Raw genomic sequence first — 25,473 nt, forward strand, 5'->3', positions numbered from 1 at the left:
ATTTTCAGAAAATGTATGATAAATACAATGCAAAGTATAATTAATTTGCATCAAGCCGTGGTTTAAGGAATAAAGAATATTGTGGGAACCTATTAAATCTCTGCTGACACTTTTCTTAGCTCTTCAAAATGGCCTGATTCAGATACAAAAGTCCCTGCAACACGTTTTACAAAGTGGTGCTATTAACGTATCAAATTCAACAAAGCATAACCCAGGGCTCAGTTTGCAATTTCTGGTTCCTAGACCAAAAGCTGTTTTCTAATAGGTGACACTGAATCAGCAAGATCAGTCATTCTTCTTAAACATTTGACTTTGCTGCCCCCTGAAAAGCTTGTTGATTTTCACAATTTTAGCAGGTTTATGATTATGACACTCTGACACGGAGTCAAAGCACCACTCAATTTTCATCTTTCCAATTACACCAAAAGGTCTTCACCAGGAAGCGTAAGTTTTATCTTTTCCTCAGTAACTCCATTTGTGTCTAGTCCCAATGTTTGTAAGCCAAAACAGCAGTGGCTTTTGATGTTCCTCTAAAATATAGTTGTGGCAAGGAGTTATACTATAAAGAGGGACGAGTTCAGAAAAGTACTAAAATCATTAAAGAAGAAGTAAGGCCCAAACATTTTTTTTCAAAACTAGCACTTTTTTTTTTAAAGTTGAACTCCATGCAAAAATACTTTTATTGAAAGGAGAAGTATGGTAATGTAAAATAGCAAACATACACATCTTGGCCTGAAGCTGCAGTTGTCCCCCGCCACTTCTAACAGAACTGAGCGATCAAAGACTGCTGATCGCTCAGTTCTGAATCTTCACTGAGCAGAGAGCCAGTGACTATCAGTCACTGGTCCTTTGCTCTGCCTCTCCAGTGCTCACTAGAGCACTGGGCTGTGGAGGGGGTGGGAATGGCTGGGTCATTCTCCCAGTGGGTCACTAAGAGGCTAAGCCAGCTGCTGCTCCAGGCCTCTAGGTGGATCCCCGCAGTAAACTCGGGATCCCTCCAGATCCTGGACCATCTCAATGATTTCAGCCTACAACAGACTTTAGCCTCCTGTGGGCTGTAAACAAGTCACAAGCAGAGCTAACTGCACTCCTGTGATCCATAGGAGAAGTAGGTCCAAACAAAAAAAAACCTACTTATGTATATCCAGCTTTAGTCATGATGACAGCCAGCATCCTTTCCCACACAGTTCTGCTGATTTAGTGAATTAGCATTGGTTCGTAAAAAAAAAAAATTGCAGTGCTTTTTGTTCCCGTTAGCTTCTTCCCATTAGTGGTTCTACACATATACACTGTAATTCTTTCTCTCTCAAAGAAAAGAAATGTGATGTTTATGGAAACTCAATGGGGACATTTCTTCTATGCTTTTTCTGAAATCCCCACTTTACTTTAATGTCTGTAGTGCAAATTCTGTTGGGTATTCCCATTGGACTATAGGGGTAATGTACATAAATCACCAGTGGATAAGATTTATTTTCTAGTAATGATTAAAATTTTTTCCTACGGCTAACTTTAAAAGCCTAACTCCAGGTTTCTTCTGACTTTAAAGTGGAACTTCACTGAAAAACAGAAGTTCCACTCTTCTTCCTCCTCCTCTGCTTTTGGAACACAATTTTTTGGGGGAAGTGGGTAACTAGTTTTGACAGGTACCCACTTCCACTCGAATTGCCAAACAATTTCAATGGAAGTTCACTCTCCTCACTCCCTGCCTGAAACCTTTTGGGACACCTTGAAACTCCCAGTAGGTTCTGAGACTATTCAAAAAGCGCAACATCAGCTACATACAGTATACAGCGCTGTGTACATGCAGTGGGATGGAAACTTCCTATCCTGCTTCCGGAACACAATCAAATCAGGCTGAGCGCTGCTCAGCTATTCACAGGAAGTACTGTATTTCATCGATGGATACAAGGCTTCCTATGAAAGGCTAACGTGAAGATTGTGATGTCATCTGGTCACCTCTCCACCTCAGCGGAACTCAGCCCAACTCAATTTTTCTCCAGGAGCACAATGGAAAGTCAGAAGAAATGAAGGGGGTGGGGGGTGATCAGCGCAAAAACTTTTCCAAGTCCTGGGATATCCTGGTGTGGGGTGTTAGTGGTGTTGTGGATACACTGGAGTGGGTCCGTATGGCACCAAGGGCAAAGCTTCAAAAAAGTACTGTAGCAGACTCTGTAGGGTGAGAGAAGGAGAAGAAGCGCCTCTAAGTGCAGCATTACACTTTATTCAGGTTAAAAGATAGGAACACTAACATAGATGAGGTAAATAATGGCATGAAAACCATGGTATGGTGTGAACATCAATCAGGTGGGTGTACAGGGTGAAGAGCTGTCATCAGTATGGAGTAATCAGCGTGCCGCTGGAGCAGCGTGGTGGTTGGAGGGGAACAGCTGTGGAGCCAGCCGGCGTGCATGTCCTCCCTCTGAGCCGGGTGGCTCCACAGCTGTTCCCCTCCAACCACCACGCTGCTCCAGTGGCACGCTGACTACTCCATACTGATGACAGCTCTTCACCCTGTACACCCACCTGATCGATGTTCACACCGTACCACGGTTTTCATGCCATTATTTACCTCATCTATGTGAGTGTTCCTACCTTTTAACCTGAATAAAGTGTTATGCTGCACTTAGAGGCACTTCTTCTCCTTCTCTCGCACAATGGGAAGTCCCCCAGAAGACACAGTGCTGTATATTGTAGTTAATGCTACATACAGTTTATGCAGCACTTCCAGCAGGCCCATGTAGGCAAGGCCTCAATTAGGTACCTTGAGTTGGGAGTAATCAACTGCACAGTTCATAAAAGCAGAGCATCCTTTATCTTAGTTCTTGTTAATATGCAGTATACCCAGGCAAGCAATCTTTGGCACAGATCTATAGATTTGGACAGAATATGCAGAATGCTGCAACAATATGTAGTATTGTGTTCACCAACTTCGTTACCAGAGGATGGGTTTAGATACCAGTGGTAGCGATACATAAGAAGTGGTATTTAGGCTGAAGTACCATCTCCGAAAGACTCCTTCACCTTTCTGAAAATTAGAATATCAGCAATAACTAAGGAGTCTGCCCTGAACTGTCCGCTCTCCACAGGAACCTTCCTCTATGCTTTACACTCTTTTCTCCTTCCCAAACATGTTCCTGTCCCTGACCATCCACTCGCCAGAAGCACAACAAAGTATGTGGCTTCCCTTATTTACAAGGTCCCTCACCCAAAATGGCCACAAAAGCCTCTTGAGAGTTCAGGGTCCAATCAGTTCCCTTATGAGATTCCCCTTACTCTATAATAATGGCATAGAACCATCTACAGAGGGAAAGGAAAACCGCACCTGCCTACACGCATCTGTTGTGAGGAAATATTAGTGGTTGTAAACCTCAGACATTAAATATAAACAAAGCATATCCCTCTATAGTGTGAACTTGTCTCAATTAACATCACTGTCATTTCTGTCTACTGCTGCATTCCTCTGCTATCAGCATGAATAATTTTTGACAGGTTTTCCTGATTCCAAGAGAAAAAAGGTGAAGGCACAGCAGCACACAGCCTATGATTGACAGCCTCAGGTCTGTTCTTGTGAGCTGTGTGGAGGGAGGTGTGTCCCTTCCCTCCAATCAATTCTCATAGCTCTCCTCCCTGAGCTCTGCAGTGTGTGTCCTCTGTTCTCCGCCCCCTGTTTTCTGAAAACTCAGACAAAATGTATAAATTCTGGACTTTGAATGGATGTACAGGACAGACAGCTGCAGATAGACAGGTCCAACTTATGTCGGAGGATTTGTTTCATATCTGTTTATCGCCTGATGCCAGTCACTTCATTGGGTATATGTAAGGGTTTGCAACCACTTTAACCAGTTTCCAACTGCGCTATAGCCGAAGGACAGCTACAGCATGGTTGTGTAATCCTGGGACAACATCCATGGACGTCATTTCAGAACTCGCCCCCCTGCACGCCCCCAGCGCCGCCGGTGATCGCTGTATCCTATGGACACAGCTGATCACGTGATACGGTAAACGGCCAATCACAGCGGCCTTTTACCACATGATCAGCTGTGTCCAATGACAGAGCAGATCACTAGGTAAATACAGTTGCCGTTTATTGGCTGCACTTTCCTGATGATCAGTGCTACCCACCTGTGCCCTGCAGTGCCAGCCACCTGTGCCCATCAGTGCCACCTATCAGTGCTGCCCAGCAATGCCGCCCATCAGTGCTGCCTATCAGCGCAGCATCATCAGTGCCGCCTATCAGTGCTTCCTATCAGTGCCCATTAGTGTTGCCTATCCATGCCACCTCATCAGTGCCCATCAGTGCAGCCTCGTCAACGCACATCAGTGATGGAGAAAAATTGCCTGTTTGCAAAATGTTATAATAGAAACAAAGAATAACTTTTTTTTAAAATTTTTTGTTTAAAATAAAACACCCAGTGGCAAGTAAATACCACCAAAAGAAAGCTCTACTTGTGTGAAAAAAAATGATAAAAATTTCATATGGGCACAATGTTGCATGACCGCGCAATTGTCATTCAAAGTGCGACAGAGCTGAAAGCTGATAATTAGCCCGGGCAGGAAGGGGGTATAAGTGCCCAGTAGGCAAGTGGTTAAGTGTTCTCTTTCAAGGCCGCCCTCTAACCCACTTATAAGCGCCTTTATAGCGCTCCCTTGCCACTACTTTTTTCATTAGAAGCAGCTGAAAATTACCCTGTATAGACTCTATGTGGATAGTTTAGAAGCGTACACAGGGTTAATTATGTCATCCACTTCATCATGTGACAGTATTCAGGCCAGATCGTTGAAGTTTGAGCACTGCTCCATGGGAGGAGGTCACATACTCTCCTCTATCTGGAAGTACTGGGCACTTACTGTAGCTGTGGCTGTGAGAGTGGTAGGTGCACACTGGGAGCATTGCAAGGTGGAGTATAGGTGTCAGGCTGAGGCCCAGCCAGATAATTTGCCACTTTGTCCTGAATGTACAACATGACAGAGCTACTTTAATTAGAGTCCTTGGCTAAGGCATATCCATTAACCTACAGGAAAGCTTGCATAAGTCAACAAATACAGTAAAACCAAAGAGGAAGCTCACAACAACAGAACAGAATTTACTGCATACAAAGTTTACTAATGTGTTTTGGTGGCAGAAAATACTTCCACCTTCTACAATATGGAACATCAATGAAAGTGGAAGCGGATGTCTAAAAAAACCCAGAAACACTTATTTAAAACAGAACCTTCTGTTTCTCCAGTATCTGAAAAAGCAGTAAGGCCTCATTCATATGGATGCTGAAGCCTGTAGATTGTGAGAGAGCTGTTTGTTTATGGAGCTTGAGCCACCAGGTGCAGCATGCAGGCAGCCCACGTAAATGTATGGGGATGCAGCTTGTCAGGGCTCCCAGTAAGACCAGAGATGTGTGAACTGACACAGGGAAACGCAGGCTCAAGTATGGTGTAACAATATAATTTATTAAAGGTTATACACAAATATAAAACGCACAATATAACAAAACCAAACCTCCAACTGATAACGGAATGAACACAGACAAGAGCAGTCAGGGCTGGTGAGGTGGAGTGGTCAGGCAGGCCGGGTCAGGAACCATCAGGCAGACAAGACACAAAGGAGCAGGCAGAAGAGTGGTCAGGAATAGCCGAGGTCAGGACAGGCGGAGTTCGTTCAGAGTCAGGATCAAAGCAGAAACAGGATCAGGCAGGAAGCAGACAGGATGCAGGTACAGGGGCTCATGGGAAACATACACCAAGGCACTGACTGCAGGCCTGGCCACTCCTTAAATATGCCTCCTGCAATCAGCCTCAGGTGATGACTTGATTGCAGGAGTGAGCTTCTGGCTGCTGAGAGCACCCGCTGGCCAGCCCTGGTACTGCAGCCCACACGGCAGGTGAGTCCCACCACCAGTGGTGAGTCCATTCCTGACACAGCTGCTGCACAGACACAGCTGCTTTCCCTCATTTGAAAGACACACAGGTGAACAGCCCCAAACACACACTGTCAGCATGCGGGGTCGCTCACCCACCCATACACACCAGTCCAATTAGGACGAGTAGCTGTGTCCGTGCAGCAGCTGCATCCCCATTTACTTACATGGGCTGCCTGGCAGCTCCAGCTGCATAAACACACGGCACTTTCATGGTCTACAGGCCTTAGTGCACGTGTAAATGAGACCTAAGAAAATCTTTCCTATTGGTTACTATGTGTTTTTCTAGGGCTGGTTCACACCATGAATCGCACAGGAACGCAGTGTGCACTCCTTTGCAATTCACATGTGATCTGGGTGCTGTGCAATTTCAACCCATTCATATGAATACGCTGAAATCACGCTTGACCGCACCAAAAGTAGTGCATGCACTACTTTGAAAATGCACAACAACCGGTTTGCCTGGTATTACTGTGTTTGCAACCCGCATTTGCGGTGTTAACTTAACCCCTTCATGTCTAAGGGTAAAGCATATCTTAAAGCCTAAGCACAATTTTGCAATTTTTCTATTATCAAAGAAAACCTGGCCCAAAATAGTAAAAAACATTTTTTTTTACAATTAGTTGTATATTTCTTGCTACCACCATAACCTACTACCAAAGAACAACCCCCAAAAAATTATCCTGCTCCTGACAATCGCAGTGATACCACATATGTGTATCTTAGTTGTTGTTTGTACCTGTAGTACAGCCTAGAAACGATAGTGCACATTTTTATTTTTATCCTACCTAAAACACACTGACACTCACCAACACTGATACTAATTTAAAAAAAAAAATGAAATCCCACCCTGACCTAACCCATACACTAACCCTGGCACTGACCTATATCAAACCTTGATCTAGGTATTTTTCTATTTAAGTGTTCTTGCATGGCAAGACCACTTATTGTTATCTCACATGGCAAGACCACTTATTGTTATCTCACATATATATTCTTATTATTATAGCCAAATTTACCACCCTAACTCCTCCCACAGTTTTTACACTACATAGACAGTAATATACCAAAAAGTGCGGATTGTTTGGTGTGCTATTACTTTGTGGAACGTTTTGCCGAATGGTTCACGAAATATCGCCGTTTTTGTGGTGAAATTGGTCCCATAGGAATGAATGGTGCAATGTTCAAAACTAGAGTTGGAGCTGACAAAAGCTAGCGTGTGAGCTGAAAAATCAGGACATGATTTCTAAACTGCCATCACTCCCTCATTTTCAAGCCCACCTACACAAATCTTACATCAAAATGTTCAGCTATCCCTGCTGCCACTAAAAATGTCCACGGCTAAGCCATAGTCCTGATAGTTTTCACAATATGACCATTTGTTTGCAACTCATGCCGCCCATTGACATTCATTGAAACTCCACTCTAGCCACCTCAAATTTGAAGGGCAATTTCTAAACTGCGACTGTGCCTTCATTTTTATTATTTCAGAGACATACTATGCATCAAAATGTAGGTCTGGGTCTTGTTATTCTTCACTGTAGGATTTATAGTTTTAAAACTACAACAGTTTGAAGATGGCAACCGCCAGTGAAGTGAGTTGTTTTTAACTGCTCTTCTCTCCCCTTGCTGTAGAGTGAGTTGCCATAAGAACCCAGGTGTGTGAGCAGCCAGCAGAGTGACAAAAGCTACTCCGCTCACTCCAGTTGTAGACTACTGATGGAGGCAAGAACACTTCACACAATTTCCCCAGAAATTGTAGATTTTCTAGTTCTTCTTCTTCTTCTTATTATTATTAATATTATTATCTATTATTTTTTTTACACACTGTTGTCTTTTTTTTCTCTCTGCAAGCTGAGTGAGATACAATGTATATCTCTCCTCTATTCAGAGAGAGAAAACACGGGGGCGGGCTTCCTTGTGACTGATCACTGTGATAGCTAATCAGAGGCTATCATAGCAATCAGGTGACCCGGAATCAGGAGTTCTGGGTCCCGATCGTTAGTGCAGGACCCGGGGGTCTAAGTGAGACCTCAGTCTCTGTGTTGGGAACACGCCACTCTTGGCACAAAGATAGATATGCAAATATGTGGCCCCACGGAAAAAAGCCTAGTCCAGTGGGGCCACATATTTGCGAACGCTCAGCGCCAGGGGGATAACAATGACACCCGCTGAAGATTACAAGTGCAGTGTAATTTGAATGCAGTGTGGAAAATACGCTTGGAATGTGGGTTTCCTGCACCGCATTCTGGAGTGAACTGGCCCTTAATGGCAAAGTCCAGTCAAGCAGATCAATACACAGTTACAATAAACGCATGCACATTTAATTTACTACCAAAGGATCTATGACTTTTTGTCCAGTCAGTCTTGTGATTCACACACCTTTGACACACAACTAAGAGAAGGACTGTTTTCTATTGCAGCTTTCAGCTTCCTATGTCACCTTCCAGTTCATTGGACAATGGATTACCAGTGTAGTGATGCCTATTCAGCATTCAGTAAAAAGGCTGGAAGTGGAATCTATAACCTTACCCAGGCTATAAAGAAGGCTCTTGCCTGCCTGTGCAGTGTGGCAGTGGTGAGTGAACCACAAAGCTAGCTGTACAGAATTACAAACCATTCTACCAGCAAAACATTTCACATATATGTATTTCTTTTGTTCGTTTAGTTTCTGGCCATGAGTCCTTTATAAAAAAAAAAGACCTCCAGAGACATGAATGGATTCATTTGTATACATATAAGCAGACTGGTTCACACATCTCAACCAGATGTGCTCAGGTGCTATATTTTCAGCCCATCATTATTTCACCCAGAGCAAGGCTTCCTTTACATGGATGTTTAGCTGCATCCGCCATATTCTTGCAGCAAGAATCAGCAGACTATTGCTGCTGGAATGACAGGTGCATGTGAACAGCAGTGACCCTATACATAGTAATGACAGGCTGACAGCGACTGTCACTGTTCACATGTAACTGTGGGTACCTGTGGTTAGGGAGAGGTGTCTGAGCCTGGACGCAGTCAGATCTACAGTATTTATAATCTTATGGGAAGGTGTTTGTTAAAATAAATGGTCTATGATTAGGCTTCATTTATACTTGTGGTTGGGGACAGCAAAAATACGTGTTGGAGCCGTGTGAGCAAAAATGGGGTTAAAACAGCCAGTGAGTAGGCGTCACATCACTTCCTCACCAACTATCAGTAGCCTCTGAAGTGCGATCCAAATGCAGATCAGGCTTCAGAGGAAAGGGAGATTTAGATGCACATCTAAATCTACCCTCAGGGTACATTAACATACATTAACATGCTTGTTACCAAGCCCAGGCATAAGTTTAATAAATCTGTATTTTGTGTGGGTTTACTGGGCACTTTCAACCCCTTCCTGCCCAGGCCAATTTTCAGCTTACAGTACTGTCACACTTTGAATAACAATTGCGCAGTCATGCAATACTGTACCCATATGAAATGTTTATCATTTTTTTTAGACAGATAGAGCATTTTTTGGTGGCATTTAATCACCTCTGGGTTTTTAATTTTTTGCTAAACAAACCAAAAACAACTGAAATTTTTTTTAAAAAAATTGTTTCTTAGTTTCTGTTATAAAATTTTGTAAATAAGTAATTTTTCTCCTTCACTGATGTGCGCAAAGAGGCTGCAGTGATGGGCACTGATGAGGAGGCACTGGTAGGTGGCACTGATGGGCATTGACAGGCATCACTGAAAGGCAGCACTCATATATGGCACTGATAGGCAGCACTTACTGGCACTGATAGGCAGCACTGACTGGAACGGTTAGGCGGCACTGACGGGCACTGATAAGCGGCACTGATAGGTGGCACTGACTAGCACTAATAGGTGGCACTTATTAGCAGCACTCATAGGCGGCACTGACTGGCACTGATAGGTGGCATTGACTGGTACTGAGAGGCAGCTCACATGGGCACTGATATGTGGCATTGATGTGCACTGGTAGGCACTGACAGGTCGCACTGATGGGGCTACAGTGATCATCAGGGCACTGATCATCAGTGCCCTGATGATCAGTGTACATGTCTACTCTGAGTAATGCCGATTACCAGCTCTCCTCTCCTCACAAGCTGTCAGCGTAGTCATTGGCTCTTTGCGCTGATCGGTGATCCACTGTGTCCCAGGGACACAGTGCATCACCGATGATCACGGTGCATACGCTGTTAGAGTGGGAGGACATCATATGGCATCCTCCCAGAACAAGAGAGCCGCTGCCCACCCGTCATTTCCTTATATGGTGGGCGGGAGGCGGTTAAACAAGGAATACAGTGGATCTGAAGGCACTAGATTTATAAAGGATTTATTAATAGCTATTCTTTAATAAACAGATTTTTACAGGTTTTTTTTTAAGCTCATGTTTTTGTTTACTTCAAATATTCAGCATAAAATACAGATGTGCTTATCATGTTTGAACCCTACCAAACCTGATCTTCTGATATCCAGGAATCCATTGACACTGTTCTGCGCCCAGCAGGAGAATATATTACACCTGTCCTGCCTGCAATATCAAATTTGCCCACTAGATGGAACTAGTAATAAATTTTCTGTTTTACAGATACTAGAGACTGTTTAGATAAGAGTTAAAGAAGAACTAGACAGTTAATAAAATTTTGAAAATCCTTACCATTTAGGAAAAAAGTCTAATTGAATTTTGATGACCTCATCTCTGTACTTGAAAGATAACAGCGTCTGCTCTACCAAGGAGGAGGTGTAACAGCAGGGATTATATCATAACCTCTTCTCTCTGCAGTAAAAGGAAACTACAGTTCCCATCAACCACAAAGAATTGTAGTGTATGTTAGTGGATACACTAGGCCTGCACATGTGGAATGCGTCTGAGAGTCTCTGTCTGCCCACCACTGTAAGTGGGGCTGAATTACATCCCTGCTTCCTGGAGAAAGAAATACAGAAGGGATGTGCCAAAACCAGTGGCTGGGGGAATATGAGGCATAGCAGCCATTGGTCTTACACACAAGAAACCAAAGAGAATAAACGGTTTAATTTGAAAATGAATAGGCTATTTCAGAGCAACTACTGAGTGAACCAGAAGATGACATATTCAGTGAAGGTAGGAAATCAGCCATAAGAACATATAAATACGTTTCTACCAGAGTTCTGCTTTAAGTGTTAATAAAAATTCTCATAATTCTGAAAGAAAGGAAAGAGATGCCTCTTGGGAGCTCAGACTCCATTTTAGAGACTGGGAGAGAAGGAGCCAGCTATTAGAGCACATGTTGGACTGGAACTTGGATCACTTTGCATCCCCTAAAGTCAGCATCGCTGGTAGGCTTGCCATCTATAGCCTAACTAATCATTGTGTTTTCTGTATGTTCTTACATTGATAATATGTACTTCTTATCTGTTTTTTCTTAATAGTTTCACCCCACTCTGTTTTTTTACTAAAGCTTTAAACATTACATTCAGTCTGGTTTATTGCAGAATAGGAAGGTTTAGCTGCATGTCGAGTTATACACAGGGAAACATGTAGCAAGGACAGAACAGGCACTAGACTATAAAGTTGACAAGGGTGTCAGGGCAAATGTGCACAACATTAAAATTATGCTGCCTTATTTAACCGCTTCTGTGCCACCCTATAGCAGAAATACTGGTACAGGGCGGCACAGGTGTGCAAAATCACATATATATACATGATTTTGCAGCTCCATTTGTGGCCTCGGCTGTCAATCACTGGTTCCTGGCTGGTGATTCCCTGTGCTTACAGGCAAACACACATACAGCCTCATAGTAAAACAGCACACAGCACACAGTTAACCCTTTGATCGCCCCTCATGTTTACCCTTTTCTGCCCAGTGCCATTAGTACAGTGTCAGTACTTTTTATTAGCACTGATCACTGTATTGATGTCATTGGGGATGTCAGTGATACCAAGTCAGTTCCCCCCAGTATCAGAATGCTTGCCGCAGTCCCGCTATAAGTCGCTGATCGCCGCCATTACTAGTAAAAAAAAAACAAAATTCCAGTATCTATACTGCCATTTGTAAATGCTATAACTTTCATGTAAACCAATTAGTTTATACGTATTTGGATTTTTAGCAAAGACATGTAGCGGAATACATTTTGGCCTAAATTTATGAGGAAATGTGATTTTGTAAATTTTTTTTACTGGACATGTTTAATAGCAAAAAGTTCTAAATTGTCGGTCTTTGTTCGTTTCTAGCGCAAAAAATAAAAAACAAAAAACACACAGGAGATCAAATACCACCGAAAGAAAGCTCTATTTGTGGGAAAAAAGGACATAAATTTCATTTGGGTGCAGCATTGCATGACCGCGCAATTGTCAGTTAAAATAACGCAGCACTGTATTGCAAAAAATGGCCTGGTCAGGAAGGGGGGTAAATCCTCAGGAGGGCAAGTGGTTAATAAACACCACTCTATCGTTTATAGTTAGGCTTAACACAGAAAATATTTCATACATACACCTAATCAAACTCAATAAATCCCCTTTGTGCAGATTTCCGGAGATTTATTAAATCTGTTGAGCTGACTGCAAATATTTGTACTAGCAATACTTTGACATTTGGATTACTTTTAATAAATAGTTAAAGAAAATTTTTTTTACACTGATCTGCTACAAATGTATTGTAAACAAGTCCTGTTACGCTGCACTCACTTACCTTTCAGTTTGACTAAGTGAGATTATAATGTAGTTAGATCTGAGTCTTATAAATGTAACATGATGTACTGCACATAATACAGATTACTGTTATCACTACAGGGTAGAATTATAGAACTAGAAAACTCATTCTGCATACAGAATATATACAGTGCTCAGAGACCAGAACACGGCTACATAGTAAACAATATAGCACACCTTAGGCCTCATACACATGGGATGTTTTGCCAGCTCTTCTAGATGCCTTTCCCCTGGCAGCAGTGTTTTGGCAGAATAAATGTTTGACACTTGTAAATATGTTTAATGTGTTTAGAAGCATATAGATGCGTCAAGCGCTTGTGCATTGGGCAGAATAATAATTTATTCCAGCCACTGAAGTGAATTAATGCTCAAGTGCTAAATGCGCCCTGCGTTAACATGTGCTTAGTTGCATTTACACGTGTTTAGGTGACTAAAACGCTTTTTTTCTGACACAATGCTGCTGCTCTGGATATGCTAGCAGTGTTTTTTTCTGCCTCTAGATGCCCTTGCTTCTAAACCTGGACACATAGGCTAACATGCAAGGGTGTTTAGAGGCTGCAAATAAAAATGACAGATGCCCCTAGGACAGTGGTTCTTAACCTGGGTTCGATCGAACCCCAGGGGTTCGGTGAGTCAGTCTCGGGGGTTCGGCGGAGGTGACCCACACCCGACTCATATGATTTGTGATGACATGTCCCGCTTGTCCATCATTGGCTGCAGGTGGTCACGCAACATCGCTTAGCCCAGTGGTCGGCAAGCCGCGGCTCTTGTGTGCCGGGCGCCCGCTCCCCTCCCTCCTCTCGGGCGGCAGGGACTCAAATGCAATGATTGGCCAGTCTCGCTGCCACTCACATCCTGATAGCCAGTGATTGGCTGTCAGGATGTGTGTAGGCGGGGCAGCGTGACGAACGTGAGAGGAGCTAGGCTCCTCTCACAGTCCGCCCTGAAGACCGGAACGGCGCGGGAATACAGCGAAAGGAACGCACGGAGCAAAGGTAAGTGAATTGACACAGGGGGGACTTGGGGACTTAATATGGGGGATGAATTAATATGGGGAATGAATTACTATAGGGGGGATGAATTACTATATGGGGGATGAATTACTATATGGGGGATGAATTATTATATGGGGGATGAATTACTATATGGGGGATGTATTACTATATGGGGGATGTATTACTATATGGGGGATGAATTACTATATGGGGGATGAATTACTATATGGGGGATGTATTACTATGGGGGATGAATTACTATATGGGGGATGAATTATTATATGGGGGATGAATTACTATATGGGGGATGTATTACTATATGGGGGATGTATTACTATATGGGGGATGAATTACTATATGGGGGATGAATTACTATATGGGGGATGTATTACTATGGGGGATGAATTACTATATGGGGGATGAATTACTATGGGGGATGAATTACTATATGGGGGATGAATTACTATATGGGGAAGGAATTACTATAGGGGGGATGAATTACTATATGGGGGATGAATTACTATATGGGGGGATGAATTACTATGGGGGATGAATTACTATATGGGGGGATGAATTACTATGGGGGATGAATTACTATATGGGGGATGAATTACTATGAGGGATGAATTACTATGGGGGACGAATTACTATATGGAGGATGAATTACTATATGGGGGATGAATTACTATGGGGGATGAATTACTATATGGGGGATGAATTACTATATGCGGGATGAATTACTATGGGGGATGAATTACTATATGGGGGATGAATTACTATGGGGGATGAATTTTCATACCGTTTGTTACAACATATCTTTGCGAGCAATCCTTTTCGAGGATGCTGGACATAAAGACGAAGAAAAGGAACAGACTTTGTTGCGAAAATGACATGAGAGTGGCACTTGCCAAGGTAATGCCGCGCATTTCTGAACTGGCCTCTGAAAGACAACAGCAGAAGTCACACTGATTTGCGGTAAATATTCATTATTTTGTTTTTGTGTGAAAATCATGTTTTAATGGTTTTGTTCTTTGTTCTTAATGGTTTTGTTCATTTTGTGCACCTATGTATAAATATATACCTATGTTTTGAATTTTAAAAATCATATTTTATTTTTCCAATTAAGAAGGGTTCGGTGAATGCGCATATGAAACTGGTGGGGTTCAGTACCTCCAAAAAGGTTAAGAACCACTGCCCTAGGAGCAGTGTGCATAAAGCCTAACACGTACAAAGGGAGTACTCTTGGTGGGTACCAGGGGCGGACTGAGAACTCATGGGGCCCCTGGGCAATAGGGGACCATGGGGCCCCTGTGTCCTCACCCACACTCAAACCACACCCAAAAAAGCCTATGAAAGGTACTAGGAGCATCTCATGGGGCCCCCTACTGACCTACCCTTGATGGGTACTTCTGTTTCTAACCGTAAATTTGTCATGACAATTTAGAGATTCTAGTAAATGATAAGTCATAAGGTATTTGCGTGGTTCAAAACTATGATAGATTTAACAGCCAGTTAAGTGCACACTAGAATTATATAAAAGGGATGGTTCACCTTTATCAAAAGGTGCCTATGCAGATAAGGGATAAAAACAAACTGTGCAGCTCTGACTAAAGTTGAATAATACCCTTGCTATAGGTACAGGCCATTTCTGAAGTCTGACTGTAATACTTCCATAACGTTGCCAAGTGAGGCCTAGTCATGACTGCAGACCTCCACCATCACAGGAGTGAGCACGGGCGGACTGACCATTGGGGAACTTGGGCACTGCCTGAGGGCCCAGGGTCATTAGGGGGCCCCATGAGATGTCCCTGGTACCTTTTCATAGGCTTTTTTGGGTGTGGTTTGAGTGTGGGCCAGGACACAGGGGCCCCATGAACCCCTATTGCCTGGGGGCCCCATGAGTTGTCAGTCCGCCCCTGGGAGAGAGCTACTACATCAGGGGAGAGAAAGAGCATGCGAGGGGGTCTGAATCTGAAACAAAAGCTCACTCCTGTGATGGTGTGGGTGAACGGTAATGACTAGGCCTCACTTAGCAACATCCTGGAAGTACTTAGCAACGTCCTGGGTGTATTCCAGTCAGGCTTCGGGAGGTACGTAAATGGCCTACACCTATAGCAAAGACATTATTCAACTTTAGTCAGAGACACAGAATTTTTTTTTAACCACAGGCACCCCTTACCTGCATATGCAGGTCTTTGGTGAAGGTGACCTATCCCTTTAAAGCTGAACTCCAGGAAGACTAAGGCTCTATTCGCACACATGCTTTGATTTCCATCTGCAAGAATCTGCGGATTCCTGCGGCTGGAACTGACAAATGCATGAGAATAGATTCGGCAGCTGAGAAGGTACAATGCAATGACAGACTGTTGGTGTCTGCAGCTGTTTGTAACTATTCACGCGGCAAATGATTACCTGTGATGATCTTGGCTGGAAACACATTGTACACAGCTATTCGGACACATCTGTCAGTTCCAGCTGCAGAAATCCACAGATTCTTGCCGCTAGAAATTGCAGTATGTGTAACTGCCTGTCAGGGGCGGACTGACCATTTGGAAACTCGAGCACTGCCCGAGGGCTCGGGGTCAGTAGGGGGCCCCATGAGATGCCCCTGGTACCTTTTTCATAGGCTTTTTTGAGTTTGGGCAAGAACACAGGGACCCCATGATCCCCTATTGCCCGGGGACCCCATGATCCCCTATTGCCCGGGGGCCCCATGAGTTGTCAGTCCGCCGCTTCTGCCTGTGTATATGGAGCCTAAATGTCTTCCCTTGCAGTGGGACTGCCCTCGCACTGCAAGGGTTAACTACTTCTTTGGTCTAGGCTAGGGGACAGTAAAAGCCCTTTTAACCACTTGCCCTCCTGAGGATTTACCCCCCTTCCTGACCAGGCCATTTTTTGCATTACGGCGCTGCGTTACTTTAATGGACAATTGCGCGGTCATGCAACACTGTATCCAAATGAAATTTACGTCCTTTTTTCCCCACAAATTGATAGGATGACTGCTAATCATAGATTCATAATAGGAGATAGAGCAGAAACCTGCACGCTAATGTACCAGCTGAAGGGTGTTTGTCTGCTCCTTGCAGGAATTCTAAATCTCAGGCAACCAGGTTACAAGGGCCTTATTATAACAATAAGTGATATAGATCTGCACTACCTTTTCCTATCCCCTCTAATTGATATATGTAGCACTATCCCCTTAGGGGCTTGTGGATTTGATTTGGGTCCCCCTATGCTCTGCACAGCCAGGCAACACGCATTTCCCACACTTTGCACACTGGAGCCAAAGAACAGTCCTTGAGCTTGGTTAAGAACTTGGATGGGGTCTAGGAGAATATGGGATGCCCAAAGAACTGCAGAACCACTTGCCCTCCTGAGGATTTACCCCCCTTCCTGACCAGGCCATTTTTTGTGTTCAGGCGCTGCATTACTTTAACTGACAATTGCGTGGTCATGCAACACTGCACCCAAATGAAGTTTACGTCCTTTCTTCCCCACGAATTTAACTTTCTTTCGGTGGTATTTGATCACCTGGGTATTTTTTATTTTTTTGCGCTATAAAAAAAGACCGCCAATTTTGAGAGAAAAATTATATTTTTTACTTTTTTGCTATTAAACAGCAATAAATTAAAAAAATCAAATGTCCTCATAAATGTAGGCCAAAATGTATTCTGCTACATGTCCTTGCTAAAAAAATCCCAATACGTGTAAATTAATTGGTTTAGGTGAAAGTTATAGCGTTTACAAATGGCGGTATATATACTGGGCTTTTTTTTTTTTTTTACTACTAATGGCGGCAATCAGCAACTTATAGCAGGACTGCGGCGGGCATTCTGACACTGGGGGGGAACTGACTAACTGTTACTGACATCCCCAGTGACACCAATACAGTGATCAGTGCTAATAAAAAGCACTGACACTGTACTAATGGTACTGGGCAGGAAGGGGTTAACATGTGGGGCAAACAAAGGGTTAACTGTGTGCATTTTGCTATGCACAGCCATACAAAGCAGTGTGCAGGAGCTGACAGGGGAGAGAACTCTTTTGTTTACAAACAGTTCTCCCCCCCCCATTATATATGCTCGTCAATCACCGGCGCTGGCAAGTAATCACCGTCTGGGACCCGGTGATTGACAGCTGCGGCCACGAATAGAAATGCAAAATCACATGCATATGCATAATTTTGCACACAGCTGCCACCCTGTAGCAGTATTTCTGCTATAGGGCAGTGCTAAAGTGGTTAATTGCCAGATTCTCATTTCCCCAGCAAACAGTGTTCCCCTATCCCCTATGCTCTAGCAGTGGGCTGTCCACTGGCATTCTCACTTCCAATGCAGGGCTATGGTACTTGCATCAATCTTGATGACATCAGAGGACCTTAGACAGCCAGAGGCTGCAACATGAAGGAATCTGTGGGAGCAGCAAATGAGGTAAGTAGTGCATCCAGTGCAGATTCAACCCCATTGCAAGGGAAGGCTTTTCCTTTTTCACAGAATTCAGATTTAAACCTGTACTAACTTGTGGTTTCTGTGCAGGCTGCAATTCCAAAAATGATGCAGGGACCTTTTTACTACATTTTCAGGAGCCCGGCAACTCATTCAAATGAAAGGGCTGCTATGCCCGCTCACTACATGGCTTGCAGAGCTTCTACAGGTGAAACTCGAAAAATTAGAATATGGTGCAAAAGTTCATTTATTTCAGTAATGCAACTTAAAAGGTAAAACTAATATATGAGATTGACTCATTACATGCAAAGCAAGATAGTTCAAGCCGTGATTTGTCATAATTGTGATGATTATGGCTTACAGCTCATGAAAACCCCAAATCCACAATCTCAGAAAATTAGAATATTGTGAAAAGGTGCAATATTCTAGGTTCAAAGTGTCCCACTCTAATCAGCTAATTAAGCCATAACACCTGCAAAGGGTTCCTGAGCCTTTAAATGGTCTCTCAGTCTGATTCAGTAGGAATCACAATTATGGGAAAGACTGCTGACCTGACAGTTGTGCAGAAAACCATCATTGACACCCTCCATAAGGAGGGAAAGCCTCAAAAGGTAATTGCAAAAGAAGTTGGATGTTCCCAAAGTGCTGTATCAAAGCACATTAATAGAAAGTTATGTGGAAGGGAAAAGTGTGGAAGAGAAAGGTGCACAAGCAGCAGGGATGGCCGCAGCCTGGAGAGGATTGTCAGGAAAAGGCCATTCAAAAGTGTTGGGGACTTTCACAAGGAGTGGACTGAGGCTGGAGTGAGTGCATCAAGAGCCACCACACACAGATGGATCCTGGACATGGGCTTCAAATGTCGTATTCCTCTTGTCAAGCCGCTCCTGAACAACAAACAACGTCAGAAGCGTCTTACCTGGGCTAAAGAAAAACAGACCTGGTCTGTTGCTCAGTGGCCCAAAGATCTCTTTTCTGATGAGAGCAACTTTTGCATCTCATTTGGAAACCAAGGACTCAGAGTATAGAGGAAGAATGGAGAGGCACACACTGCAAGATGCTTGAAGTCCAGCGTGAAGTTTCCATAGTCTGTGTTGATTTGAGGAGCCATGTCATCTGCTGGTGTTGGTCCACTGTGCTTCATTAAGTCCAGGGTCAACGCAGCCGTCTACCAGGAGATTTTGGAGCACTTCATGCTTCCTTCCGCAGACGAGCTTTATGGGGATGCTGACTTCATTTTCCAGCAGGACTTGGCACCTGCCCACACTGCCAAAAGCACCAAAACCTGGTTCAATGACCGTGGGATTACTGTGCTTGATTGGCCAGCAAACTCGCCTGACCTGAACCCCATAGAGAATTTATGGGGCATTGCCAAGAGAAAGATGAGAGACATGAGACCGAACAATGCAGAAGAGCTGAAGGCCGCTATTGAAGCATCCTGGTCTTCCATAACACCTCAGCAGTGCCACAGGTGGATAGCTTCCATGCCACACCGCATTGAGGCAGTAATTGCTGCAAAAGGGGCCCAAACCAAGTACTGAGTACATATGCATGCCTATACTTTTCAGAGGTCCAATATTGTTCTATGTACAATCCTTGTTTTATTGATTGCATGTAATATTCTAATTTTCTGAGATTGTGGATTTGGGGTTTTCATGAGCTGTAAGCCATAATCATCACAATTATGACAAATCACGGCTTGAACTATCTTGCTTTGCATGTAATGAGTCTATCTCATATATTAGTTTCACCTTTTAAGTTGCATTACTGAAATAAATGAACTTTTGCACAATATTCTAATTTTTCGAGTTTCACCTGTATAGTGAGGTTGAGGCCACCTTCACACTGGCAATTTAGGCTGCAGCTCTAATCGGTTAGGTGCGGACCACAGCACTGTTCATTATAATGAGAGGTCGCTGTTGGCCACAGCTATTTGCAGCTTTCTGTACAGCCAGAGGTTACCTGCAGCGACTGCTGCTGGACACACTTTAGGGTTGATTTACTAAAGGCAAATAGGCTGTGCACTTCAAGCACAGTTGCTTTATATCCAAGGGGAAGCTCTGAAATGACGCAAAGCTCTACTGATTTCTTTCATCCAATCACGTGCAAGCAAAAATGCTTTTTTTTCTTATTTTCCTTACATGTTCCCCTCAGATCTAGAACAACTGCACTTGCAGTACACTTTTGAGTGCACTTAGAGTGCACTTGCGGTGCACAGCCTATTTGCCTTTAGTACATCAGCCCCAATATGTACTTGATAAGCACATTTAACAGGTTCCGGTGGCAGAGATGCATGGCATTCGTCATTTATTTGCATTTAGTAAATCAGTCCCAATATGTACTTGATAAACATATTTAACAGGTTCCGCTGGCAGAGATGCATGGCATTCGTCATTTATTTGCATTTAGTAAATCAACCCCTTTGTGTGGGTCCAGCAGTGATCACCGCAGGTATTCGCTGGCTGTGCGGACAGCCATGAATACCTGCTGCTGCCGGAGACCTGGACGTGGCCTATGGCTGCACCTAGACACTCACAGCTGCAAATGTCAAGTTCTAATGACAATAGGTGACTGGTGTACTCAACAATCATACATAAAAAAAGAAGCAGTAAAAAGATCAAAAATTGTGGCCCCAATGTGGCACCTGATTCAGACACGACTTATCAGATAACATCGTCATCATCATCATCACATGCTATTATAATATTGAGAAACACAAGCATATAAAATAATATATTGAAGGTGTACTTACTCAGCGTAGCCAGTGCCCCAGTACAGCTCTTCAGGGGATTTCAGACACAGAACAATCCGACTATTGTGGTCGCCCAATTTGTGGATCTCCTCCGGAGACAACTTTAAGAATGGGGGCCTGCAGGGGGGCTGAGGTTTTGCAACAACAGCAGTCACGGGGGGCTCCTTCTCAGGGGTAGAGGGGCCAGGCAATGCACTGGGCTTGTTGGACAGTGACCCCACCAGCCCTGATACAGCCGCTTTGACCTTACTAATCATCACCAGGCAGTAAGAGTGGAGAAGGAAGGCTGGGGGCAGAATGGGACATCCAGCTGTGCTCTAGAGACGCAGGCACAGGTGTACAGTCAGTCTATATGAAGTCTCCTCCAGCAGCAGGCTCCCAGCTGTATACTAATGCTCCAGCTCAGATCACAGTGTTAATTCTCACAAGTCATGCTGGTTGAGATGTCCTAAGCTCCCGCACTGCTCAAAGCAAGTCAGCTTACCAACAGTAGTGGATGCACACCCAGTGTCAGTCATACAGAGCCTGATAAAACTCCTCCTCTGTCAGCTCCTGGGCTGTTCCTCTGTGTACTCTCAGGTCCTGCAAAGTCAATGTAAAGACAAGGGAAAGCAGATCATTGCAGTTCAAGATGGGGATGAGGAAAGAGAAATGAAACAATTCATCATCACATGGAACATGCAGTATGTGGAATGCTCATGTGGGAAGTATTATGTAGGAAGAACCACAACTACTATTACTAAAAACAGGAAAAAAAAAGAATTCGTTTCTCAGCACATTTTTTAAAGCCCAACTTTAGGCACAAAAGAAATACTACACTTGCAGTAGGCCCAGACACACTGAAGGGGTTAAATGCTCATCTCTAAGGCACTTATGGCTGCTGTCACGTGCCTGCCTCCTCTGGTACAATGCAGGGTTAATAGCACATCGTGCGCAATGATGTTGTAGGACTATTCACAGCCCAGGGAGCCAGGGGGAGAGCATGACAGTGCCAGAGTAGGGCTAAGGTACGTAATGCAGCTTTCTCATCTTCTCCTAGTTGTAAAAAGTACTTGTAATGCGAGGAATCCACTACAAAAATTTTTTTTTTTTATTCCACCCAGAGTTGGGCTTTAAGATCTCCTTCAGACATGCCTCCCCTCTGAAAAGTGATCGATGATCCACTGATGTCACTTCCTCTACGCCTGTATTAACCCTGGCGTAAAGGAGGTGACCTCCTTTAGACATGCCTCCCCTTTGAAAAGTGATCAATGATCCACTGATGTCACCTCCTCTACGCCTGTATTAACCCTGGCGTAGAGGAGGCGACCTCCTTCAGACATGCCTCACCTCTAAAAAGTGATCCATTATTCTCTGATGTCACCTCCTCTATGCCTGTATTAACCCTGGCGTAGAGGAGGTGACCTCCTATAGACATGCCTCCCTTCTGAAAAGTGATCCATGATCCACTGATGTCACCTCCTCTACGTTTATATTAACCCTGGCGTAGAGGAGGTGATCTCCTTCAGACATGCCTCCCCTCTCAAAAGTGTTCCATGATTCTCTGATGTCACTTCCTCTACGTCTGTATTAACCCTGGCGTAGAGGAGGTGACCTCCTTTAGACATGCCTCCCCTTTAAAAAGTGATCAATGATCCACTGATGTCACCTCCTCTACGCCTGTATTAACCCTGGCGTAGAGGAGGTGACCTCCTTCAGACATGCCTCCCCTCTCAAAAGTGTTCCATGATTCTCTGATGTCACTTCCTCTATGCCTGTATTAACCCTGGCGTAGAGGAGGTGACCTCCTATAGACATGCCTCCCTTCTGAAAAGTGATCCATGATCCACTGATGTCACCTCCTCTACGTTTATATTAACCCTGGCGTAGAGGAGGTGACCTCCTTCAGATATGCCTACCCTCTGAAAAGTGATCAATAATCCACTGATGTCACCTCCTCTAGGACTGTTTTAACCCTGGCGTAGAGGAGGTGACCTCCTTCAGACATGCCTCCCCTCTGAAAAGTGATCCATTATTCTCTGATGTCACCTCCTCTACGTCTATATTAACCCTGGCGTAGAGGAGGTGACCTCCTTCAGATATACCTCCCCTCTGAAAAGTGATCAATAATCCACTGATGTCACCTCCTCTACGCCTGTTTTAACCCTGGCGTAGAGGAGGTGACCTCCTTCAGACATGCCTCCCCTCTGAAAAGTGATCCATTATTCTCTGATGTCACCTCCTCTATGCCTGTATTAACCCTGGCGTAGAGGAGGCGACCTCCTTCAGACATACCTCCCCTCTGAAAAGTGATCCATTATTCTCTGATGTCACCTCCTCTAGCCTGTATTAACCCTGGCGTAGAGGAGGTGACCTCCTTTAGACATGCCTCCCCTCTGAAAAGTGATGCATGATGATTTTTTCCAAAGCAAAGCATCACAGCATCTGTACAATTCTGAGTGGCTATTCTTCTTTAGGTGGAAAGTCAGTGGCAGTAATACCTTGGCTCAACTGCCTGTTTTTACCACCTCCTGGCTGAACATAAAGCATAGTTTACAATTTGGAAAAACATTGGCGAGGGACACGTATGAAAAGAATGCAGGTAAGCGATGGACTGGATACACAGATCATTACATCAACCCCAAACAGTCTAAATATGGAACTGGATCTCAGTTGCTTTATTGAGCAAATATACAGTAGATCTAGGTATATTAGATGCAGAAGTATTAAAGAAAATGCAAATATTGTCAGTTATAAGTCTTGTTACAGATTCAAAAGTAACTAGCATGATGTGTGAAGAATGGTAAGGGGTATTTGTAGATCACATACTGTATTTTGTAGCGGACATGTAAGTATTGTAATAGTTTACAAAGTAATTGACTCCATGATTGAAGAACGGTTACCATTTGTAGATGTTTTTTTTGAAAAAAGAAACTTTGTTGCATAAATAAAATGGCAAAGAAAAGATGTTTATTGCTAAGAGCACAGTCATGTACTCTGTGAACGTTTTTTAATTTTGCAGTTACTTTACAGGCATTTTCATGCTTTTGGGTTGCATTTCCCCTTTTTCTTAGGTCCAAGCATGTCCAAAAATGTAAACCCAAGAACAAAATGTGATAGCACTGCAACTTACTGGTATTCTTAAATAAAAAAAAAAAAAGTCTTTCTATTGCTCTCAGCCTCCTCCTAATTCCCTTTTTTTGCTGCTGTGACCTGACTTCCTGTTAGACGGTGGCTATGTTTGTATGCCATGGTCCCGCTGTATGTAGGAACATAGCTATCACCTCTTGCCTGCTTCAAAGATTCACTATAGACTATGGCAGGGGTGGCCAACCTGCGGCTCTCCAGCTGCTGCAGGACTACAAGTTCCATCATGCCTCTGCAAGTCAGTAACTTCCCATCTTTGCAATGCCTCATGGGAAATGTAGTTCCACAACAGCTGGAGAGCCACAGGTTAGCCACCCCTGGACTATGGTATTACTGGTGTGCATAAAGCAGTGTACATGACCAGGGGCGGACTGACCATTTGGAAACTCAGGCACTGCCTGAGGGCCCGGGGTCAGTAGGGGGCCCATGAGATGCCCCTGGTACCTTTTTCATAGGCTTTTGTGAGTTTGGGCAAGGACACAGGGGCCCTATGATCCCCTATTGCCCGGGGGCCCCATGAGTTGTCAGTCCGCCCCTGTACATGACAACAACTAACATGCACTGTTTATGCCAAACAATTGGAAAAGAGTGGGAAATGGAGAGGTTCAGGAGCTTGCATTTTTTTTAACACCGACCCACAACTGCCCCACCTTAAACTATAAAGGCAGCAGATAGGGGTGTACACAACACAGATGCAATGTTTTCTTTGCAGGGTTGATAAAAATTGTTGTATTAAAAAAAATAGATTTTTTTTATTTAAATCAGATTTGTTTTATTTTTATCAAATTTATTTTAATAACATGCTTTTGGAGTAAAAATCTAAAGATAGTTTTCTATTTAAAGCAAAGTTCCACCTGAAAAAAATTAATAAAAGTCAACAGATACAAAAAGCTGCTGACTTTTAAAATACAGAGACTTACCTGTCCCTCGGCCCAGCGGTGTCCTCACCATGGCTGGTTTCACCGGCTGTCTTCTATCCCTGGCGCCAGCATCTTCAGTGTGGGCACCTGGCTGCAACAGCTTGCAGCTGTCACAGCCGGGCGCCCACACTGAAGATGCCAGCGCATTCACAAAACGCATGTGCGAGAAGCGCTGCGCTTTGTAAATGACCCTGTAGTCTTCTGGGACCTGTCACATGTCCCAGAAGACTATGTGGAGGGAGGGGGGGGAGGAGAACTTCTGCTTCCAATCGCCTAGGTGATCACAGCGGAAGTGGGAGCGGGTACCTGCAAATTCTGGTACCTGCTCCCCAAAGGTGCCAATCCTTAATGGGGAGTGGGGGACAAAAGCTTAAAGCGGAACTTCCCCTTTTGGGTGGAGCTCCGCCTAAGCTACATTAATAATTTAGTTTACTCAGCATGAAATGGAGCTTAGTTATGTAGCATGAGGCTGTATATTCTGCAATATTTACATTTTTGGTAAACTCATTCAATGAATCCAAGCTCTGCAAGCTGAGATAACATGCACTGCATTGATGCATTCACACAATCTCATAGTATTAGTAACCATGGGAAAAAAACATGAAATAAAAGAATTTGAGTAGTTCTCCAGCTATGTGTGAATAACC

General features: G+C 43.8%; 1 protein-coding gene across 1 annotated transcript in view; it reads right to left on the minus strand.

Annotated features, from left to right (window-relative positions):
• Window positions 1-25,473, minus strand: part of LOC149462676 (protein phosphatase 1H-like) — a 99,679-nt gene that overhangs the window by 68,681 nt on the left and 5,525 nt on the right. Inside the window, exon 2 of the mRNA XM_089676729.1 lies at window positions 20,781-21,362. Coding sequence (XP_089532855.1) covers window positions 20,781-21,037 — 257 coding nt within the window. The 5' untranslated portion in view covers window positions 21,038-21,362. The remainder of the gene's footprint in view (window positions 1-20,780; window positions 21,363-25,473) is intronic.

This window comes from Staurois parvus, unplaced genomic scaffold (assembly GCF_062004578.1).
Source record: "Staurois parvus isolate SC_StPar_1 unplaced genomic scaffold, SC_StPar_1.0 ptg000172l, whole genome shotgun sequence".
Classification (NCBI taxonomy): Eukaryota; Metazoa; Chordata; class Amphibia; order Anura; family Ranidae; genus Staurois; species Staurois parvus.